A 7,670-nucleotide genomic window follows, 5' to 3' on the forward strand; every position below is an offset into this window, starting at 1 on the left:
ATATAGAACCAGTCAAAAGTTCAGACACATTTTTTCATTAATGACCACATTTTTGACTGGTACTGTAAATATACTGTATGGTTCCTCACCTCTGTCCTCTCCTCCTGACTGCAGAACCTCTCTGTTCCTTACCTGCACACAAAATGAGGAACAAAGTGTACAGTTGGAATGAAGTAGAAGTTGATATGAAACTGAGGCGCAAACTACCTTCTGCTCTCTTTCAAAACAAATCATCGTCAAAGATTTAAATGATGCTTTGACTGGATTTAAATCCCTGTGACAGCACCCTGTGAGTGGCATTGTAATTATCAAGTGTGTGTGTGTGTGTGTGTGTGTGTGCGTGTGTGTGTGTGTGTTATTGAATTACTGTGTGTGTGTGTGTGTGTGTGTGTGTGTGTGTGTGTGTGTGTGTGTGTGTGTGTGTAAATGGGGCGGGGCTGGCTGATTAATATCCCCATCGGTCAGCCACTTGCCCGGGCCCGTCGGCGTCTCCTCCTCCGGTGGGGTCTGGATCGAGTCCCGGTCCCGCTTTGTCTCCGGCGGGGGACTTGGGGACGTCAGCTCAGGCGTCAGCCGAAGCCTCCTGCGGGGGTTCTCGCTGTGTGTGCACACCGCGGTGCTACAATCAAAGAGAAAACAAACGATCACTTTATGAATCGCTTATGAACTATTGTAAAGTCGCCGTTAGAAATGCGCACTCACGCGTCGCGGCACCGGAGAGCGCGCAGGGCGACGGAGAGATCGGTGACAGGCGAGGGGCCCCCGTCGTCCGTAGATGACGAGCTCCAGACGGGGTCTCCCCGAGAAGACGCTTCTTCAAACGAGATCTCCAGCTCGTCTGCAGTTTCCATTATGATAGTCTGTAAAAATGCATCATTAGAACATAAAATGGAGTAGCCTAGGCTATTTAGACCATGTCGCCATTCAAGATGAACCTTTTACGCACAGCCATTTGCCAAAAGTGCCCCTGCCTACGCCTCACCTGACCCGGGTGATGGTGATGGATGTTGTGGGTCTCTCTCCCCCATCCTCCCCTCCTAGACCAGACCTGCCAACCTCCTCCTCTCCCGCTGGCAACGGCGGTTACTACAACAAGCCTGTCTGTCTGTGAGCATGCCTGGGCACGGCCACCCCCCCCCTCCTGCGGTCCCAAACCAAGCCACGCCGATCTGTCACGCATGTCACCAAAACCCAAACACTGCCACCGCTGGACGGTGCCTCTCTGCAAGGCAAGGCAAGGCAAGTTTATTTATATAGCACATTTCAGCCACAGGGCAATTCAAGGTGCTTTACATGAGACATTAAAAGCATTAAAACAAAAAGCAAGACATTAAAGACATTTAAAACAAAAGGCAGGACAAATTAAAAGCATTAAAACAAAAAGCAAGACATTATAGACATTTAAACAAAAAGCAGGACAAATAGAATACAGGAATAAAAGTTACAGTGCAGTATACTGATAAACATAGCTCCTCTTAGAAAGCAGTGGCAAAAAGAAAAGTCTTCAGGCTTGTTTTAAAAGAACCAAGAGTTGCAGCAGACCTGCAGTTTTCTGGAAGTTTGTTCCAGATATGAAGAACACGATTACCTTCCAAGACAAGCAAAGATTATTTAATTATTTTTTAATCCATCAATTTTTCCACTGCTGAAACATCGAATTCCCCACGGGGGATTATTAAAGTAGCCATCTAAACAAGTCTACCATGGCGCCTTGTCGATCAGTTAGTTTATTGAAAATGTCCATATTGTCCATATATAAGTCCATATATAATATATATAAGTCCATATTGGGTCAATGGATATCTCAACCACAGCCTCGGGAAATAATAATGCTAAAATCAGATGAGCATTTCCCCAAAGGCCCCTAGTTTTTTGTGGTCCCTTGAAAACAACACTCTTCTCTGAAAATAAAGTTTAATGTCAAATTAACCTCTGAAATTAGGCTAATTTGATCACTTTCCCTCAACCAGACACAATTCACATTGAATTCATTGCATCCAGTACCTCCAAACTGTTCCAATAAGAATGGCAATTCTTATTCTTATAAAAGTATTATTATTTCAGTTGTGTAGCCTGCCCATCTAATCAAAGAGTTGCATTGTATTGAAACTGTGGCCCTTCCCCTCTAGGAGGCGGTATCAGTGTCGTTTTGACCAATGGCGGCGTCTGTTTAGATTTCTGATCAAGCCAACGCTCAGCGCTGATTGGCCAGGGGACCAATCGATTACCACGGGCGCCCTCCTCTTCCCGGAAGCTGACCGTCAGCTGATTAGTTTAGAGAGGCTACGCTACACTTTTGCAGAAAAACAAACGTTCCCCCTCTTCCATTATTCTTTATACTTCTCTTCCACCCCCACCCTCCTCAAAATGGACGAGACGAGCCCGCTGGTCTCCCCTCTCCGGGACTCCACCGACTACTCCCCCGCCGAGCCCGCGGGTCCCCGGGGCGGGTTTGGGGGTGCGCCGGGCTCGGTGGTGCGCATCCCCGCGGGGAGCCCGGGACGCAGCCGGGAGAGACAGCCCTTGCTGGACCGGGACCGGGACCGGGACCGGGACCGGAACGAGTTCCCGGAGGATCCCGAGTTCAGGGAGATCATCCGGAGGACCGAGCGCGCCGTGGAGGAGGGGATCTACCCGGAGAGGATCTACCAGGGCTCCAGCGGCAGCTACTTTGTGAAAGACTCACTGGGGGTATATAGAACATCATGCTTTTATATACATTTAATCAAGCGACAGATTTAGACAGTTCATCAATGACGATAGGCCTAACCTACATCCTAAACAAACCAATTCCTGCCAGCATCAATAGCCTACCGGTCAGATAACTGTGTGTGTGTGTGTGTGTGTGTGTGTGTGTGTGTGTGTGTGTGGGTGTGTGTGGGTGTGCGTGTGTGTGCATGCTTGGGTGTGTGTGCATGCTTGGGTGTGTGTGTGTGTGTGTGTTCTCGGGAAACGAGTTGATTAGATTACAACTTCCACTGCTAGTTCAGAGTGAGAGGGTTAGTTGTCGCAGCCTGTCACCACCATTGTCGTGCTCATCCGTGTGCCCTCTGCTCCCTGTGACAGCTGTTAGTCGCGGTCAGTTAGTACTGTTGTTATTCTAGTGCCAGGTCACTATCATGTGTTGAGGGCGTCTTGAGCAACTGTCGCATCCACGCTGTTAGATCACGCCTAATCGGTGATGCAGTGCCTGTCACGTTCTGTCACCCACGTCCACAAGGGCACGAGCGGTCACAAGTTTAGTGATGCAGCATCTGTCCTGGTGGTGGACGTACAACATCAAGACATGGTCACGAAGGCTTGGTGAGGAGAGATGAGGATGGATTTCATTATGTTGTGCCTGTTTGGACTTTTGACCTTTTACTACAAGGCTACAACGCCAAGAAGATACTATCTGTGTGGTTGTAATATAGACAGGAAACGCACACAATTGTGGCGTTTGTAGTCCGGTTTGAGGGCAGATTAGCCAATAAGGGAGGCATTAAGGAGATCCAGAGACCCCCCCCCTCTCTCTCTCTCTCCCAACTTCTCTCTTTCTCTCCCTACCAACTCATCTTTGCCGGAGTATAGAACAGGAAGTAGTTTTCTGGACCGGAGTATAGAACAGGAAGTTCTCTGGACGTTAATGAGTCCTGCCCACTCCTGTAGACTCGGGGAAATCTCACTTCCTGATTGAAATTCCAAACTGACAAGCAAACACACACACACACACATAGTGTATTTCCAGTAAGCTCTGTGTGTCTATCTGTAAACGTCGAGGCTGGTTGTTACCCTATACGACTACCACTGGCAAGCAGTCACCAGCGAAACGAGTGTTAAAAGCTATCATTCCTGCACTACCCCCCCCCCCCCCCCCACACACACACACACACAATCCCTTTTGAGTCAGTGCGCAAGTGGTCATGTGTCATCCAACCCCTCCATGCTTTGAGCAGGACTGGAGAATTGTGTGTGTGTGTGTGTGTGTGTGCATACCACAGGGTTACAGTGCGTTTGCTGAATAGGCCAAGGCTCCATTCTCGCTGCTACGGGAGTCAGAGAGACTGTGTCCACCTAGCGTCGCCTCTCATGGTCCAGAACAAGATCCTTCTAGCCTCATTCCTTTCTTTCCTGCTCTCCTCTCCTCCCTGTCCCTCCCTCCACCCCCCGACAGAAGATCATCGGGGTGTTCAAGCCCAAGAACGAGGAGCCGTACGGCCAGCTGAACCCCAAATGGACCAAGTGGCTCCAGAAGCTGTGCTGCCCCTGCTGCTTCGGCCGAGACTGCCTGGTGCTGAACCAGGGGTACCTGTCTGAGGCCGGGGCCAGCCTTGTGGACCAGAAACTAGAGCTCAACATAGTCCCCCGGACCAAGGTAGGGACCCCCCCCCCCCCCACACACACACACAGAGAGACACAAGGACACTCACAGACAGACCGACCTTTGCTTCACACACACACACACCAACTCTTTCTCTCACAACCCCTCCCCACCACGCCCCTCGCTCCTCCAGGTGGTGTACCTGGCCAGCGAGACGTTCAACTACAGCGCCATCGACCGGGTGAAGTCCAGGGGGAAGCGGTTGGCCCTGGAGAAGGTGCCTAAAGTGGGACAGCGCTTCCACAGGATCGGCCTGCCTCCTAAGGTAATCTGACTTAGCCGCGATAGCCTAGCGCTTAGCGCCTCCGCTTGGTTTATTTTGGCCTAGCCTATCTCCGCTTGGTTTATTTTGGCCTAGCCTATCTCCGCTTGGTTTATTTTAGCCTAGCCTATCGCCGCTTAGTTTATTTTAGCCTAGCCTATCTTAGTTTAGTTTATTTTAGCCTAGCCTATCTCAGCTTAGCTTAAGGTGACCAGATTTCTGAAATGAAAACCGGGGACATTTCCTCTTCGGCAGTCAAAAATCCTGAAATATTATCATTATGAAATTTTAAAAAACGGGGACAATGGTTTCATGTATTTTGATACATTTATTTTTCAAATAAACAACTAAGCAAACAAATCTGGTGCAGCGTCTTAGACGTTTTTTTAAATTCAAGTAATTCAAATCGGGGACATTTCCGGGGACAGCTTTAGCCGAGTAAAGGTCACCCAAAACGGGGACTGTCCCCGGAAATCGGGGACGTCTGGTCACCCTAGCTTAGCTTTGTTTATTTTAGCCTAGCCTATCTCATCTTAGCTTAGAGGCTAGGCTGAAATAAACTAAGCTAAGATGAGATATCTTATTTTAGCCTAGCCTAGCCTATCTCAGCATAGCTTCATTTTATTTTAGCCTATTTTAGCATAGCCTAGCTACACGCCGTACATCTATGATGCATATTACCTCATGGGCGATAGCCAACGGTTTTGTGGAAGAGTCTAGAGATCATGGTCTCACCCCCCCCGCCCCGACCCCCTGTCCCTCTCCCCCCTCCCTCCCCCAGGTGGGGTCGTTCCAGATCTTCGTGGAGGGCTACAAGGACGCAGACTTCTGGCTGCGGCGGTTCGAGGCGGAGCCTCTCCCGGAGAACACCAATCGGCTGCTGCAGCTCCAGTTCGAGAGGCTGGTGGTCCTGGATTACATCATCAGGAACACCGGTCAGTAACCCACAGCGGTGGCGTCTTCGTAGATGTCACCCGTGACACGTTGCGTACGCAAGTCCGGGCATACCACCGTGGACACCAGAGCCCAGTCCCAAAACCAAACACTGGGGGCTGTGGAGACGAGGGCCCAGTCCCAAACCAAACACTTAGACACTAGATCTGAGGGGGACCTCCTGTCCTCTGGTTGGAAGGGGGTGTTCAGTGTGTCTCACACCGCTGTCCTCTCTTACAGACCGGGGGAACGACAACTGGCTTCTGAAGTACGACTTACCCATGGACCCCGGGGGGAACAGGGTAGGCGCACACACCCCTAACATTTCTCTCTCGACATCTCTCAGACTCAACATCTCTCTCAACATCTCTGTCTCAACAACTCAGACTCAACATCTCTGTCTCAATCTCTCTTAGACTGAACTCTCAATCCCTGTTTATCACTGTTCTCCATTCCCCGTTCCTTGTTCCTGTTTCGTCACTGACTGTGCCCGCCCTCCTCTTTTCACTACCCTCTCTTTCTCCCCCCCCCCCCTCTCTCTCCTCCCCCTCCCTCTCTCTCTCCTCCCCTCCCTCTCTCTCCCCCCCTCCCTCTCTCTCTCCTCCCCTCCCTCCCTCTCTCTCTCCTCCCCCTCCCTCTCTCTCTCTCCTCCCCTCCCTCTCTCTCTCCCCCCCTCCCTCTCTCTCTCCTCCCCTCCCTCCCTCCCTCCCTCTCTCTCTCCCTCCCTTCCTCCTCTCTCTCTCCTCCCCCTCTCTCTCTCTCCTCCCCCTTCCTCCTCTCGCTCTCCTCCCCCCCTCTCTCTCCTCCCCCTCCCTCTGTCTCTCCTCCCCCTCTCTCTCTCTCCTCCCCCTTCCTCCTCTCTCTCTCCTCCCCTCCCCCTCTCTCTCCTCCCCCTCCCCTCCCTCTGTCTCTCCTCCCTCTCCTCTCCCCTCCTCCTCTCTCCAGGACACAGACTGGGTAGTGGTGAAGGACCCCATCATAAAGCTGGCAGCCATAGACAACGGCCTGGCCTTCCCGCTCAAACACCCCGACTCCTGGAGAGCCTGTAGGAACATACAGTACACGCACACACAAAATGGAAACGTATGAAAAGACCCATGCTTAGGAAGTAGTCACCGATTGGTCAATGAGAGACCACGTTTATAAAATAGGCGCTGATTGGTCGACTCCAGAACCCATGTCTATGAAGCGATCACTTTTTTTGGGGTTAAATTTAACCTTTATTTATTTAATCTAAATGAGACTTATCTGGTTAAGTAAGGTGGATAAGAAAGCTTTGGCCAATCAGTGATTACTTCATAGACATGGGTGCTCTCGTGCCTTCTCGAACCGACCAATCAGTGCTGCTCACGTCATAAACATGGATTCTCCATTTGACCAGTCGAGAGCTAAGATGTCTTCTCTCACTGACCAATCCCGTCGGTCTGCAGATCCGTTCTACTGGGCGTGGCTGTCCCAGGCCAAGGTTCCGTTCTCCCAGGAGATCCGCAATCTGGTTCTGCCCAAACTCTCTGACCAGAACTTTGTCAAAGACCTGGAGGAGGACCTCTATGAACTCTTCAAGGTGAGGGGGAGGGGGGTGGGGGGGCAAGAGGGGGGTGGGGGGGGCAAGGGAGCAGATGAAAACAACTCCACTGTCTTAACTATGATGCTAATGTGTGTGTGTGTGTGTGTGTGTGTGTGTCTTTGTGTGTTTGTAGAAAGACCCGGGCTTCGACCGAGGACAGTTCCACAAACAGGTGGCGGTCATGAGAGGGCAGGTGAGCTGTTGCCGCGATAGCTTAGCCTACCCTATCTCAGCTTAGCTTATTTTAGCCTAGCCTATCTCAGCTTAGCTTATTTTAGCCTACCCTATCTCAGCTTAGCTTATTTTAGCCTACCCTATCTCAGCTTAGCTTATTTTAGCCTACCCTATCTCAGCTTAGCTTATTTTAGCCTAGCCTATCCCAGCTTAGCTTAGTTTATTTTAGCCTAGCCTATCTCAGTTTAGCTTAATTTTACTTTAGCCTATCTTAGTCTAACCTAGCTACACACCGTACATCTATGACGCCCTGCTATGCAGTCATTACCTCATGTGCGATAGGCAACGGTTTTGTGGAAGAGTCTAGAGATCAT

The 7,670-nt window shown here is 50.6% G+C and overlaps 1 protein-coding gene across 1 annotated transcript; it reads left to right on the forward strand.

Moving 5' to 3' along the window:
• Positions 1 to 2,299: 2,299 nt before the first annotated feature.
• LOC311327224 (phosphatidylinositol 4-kinase type 2-alpha-like) lies at positions 2,300 to 7,360 on the forward strand (the record flags this gene model as incomplete). Its single annotated transcript, XM_084460258.1, has 8 exons — positions 2,300 to 2,691; positions 4,154 to 4,354; positions 4,494 to 4,625; positions 5,404 to 5,557; positions 5,796 to 5,857; positions 6,501 to 6,600; positions 6,986 to 7,119; positions 7,256 to 7,360. Exons 1-8 carry the CDS (start codon positions 2,368 to 2,370, stop codon positions 7,358 to 7,360), a joined length of 1,212 nt encoding a protein of 403 aa, XP_084316384.1. The 5' UTR covers positions 2,300 to 2,367.
• Between the last annotated feature and the right edge of the window lie 310 nt (positions 7,361 to 7,670).

The sequence above is a fragment of the Borostomias antarcticus genome (genome assembly GCF_949987555.1).
Source record: "Borostomias antarcticus genome assembly, chromosome: 31".
NCBI classification, from domain to species: domain Eukaryota; kingdom Metazoa; phylum Chordata; class Actinopteri; order Stomiiformes; family Stomiidae; genus Borostomias; species Borostomias antarcticus.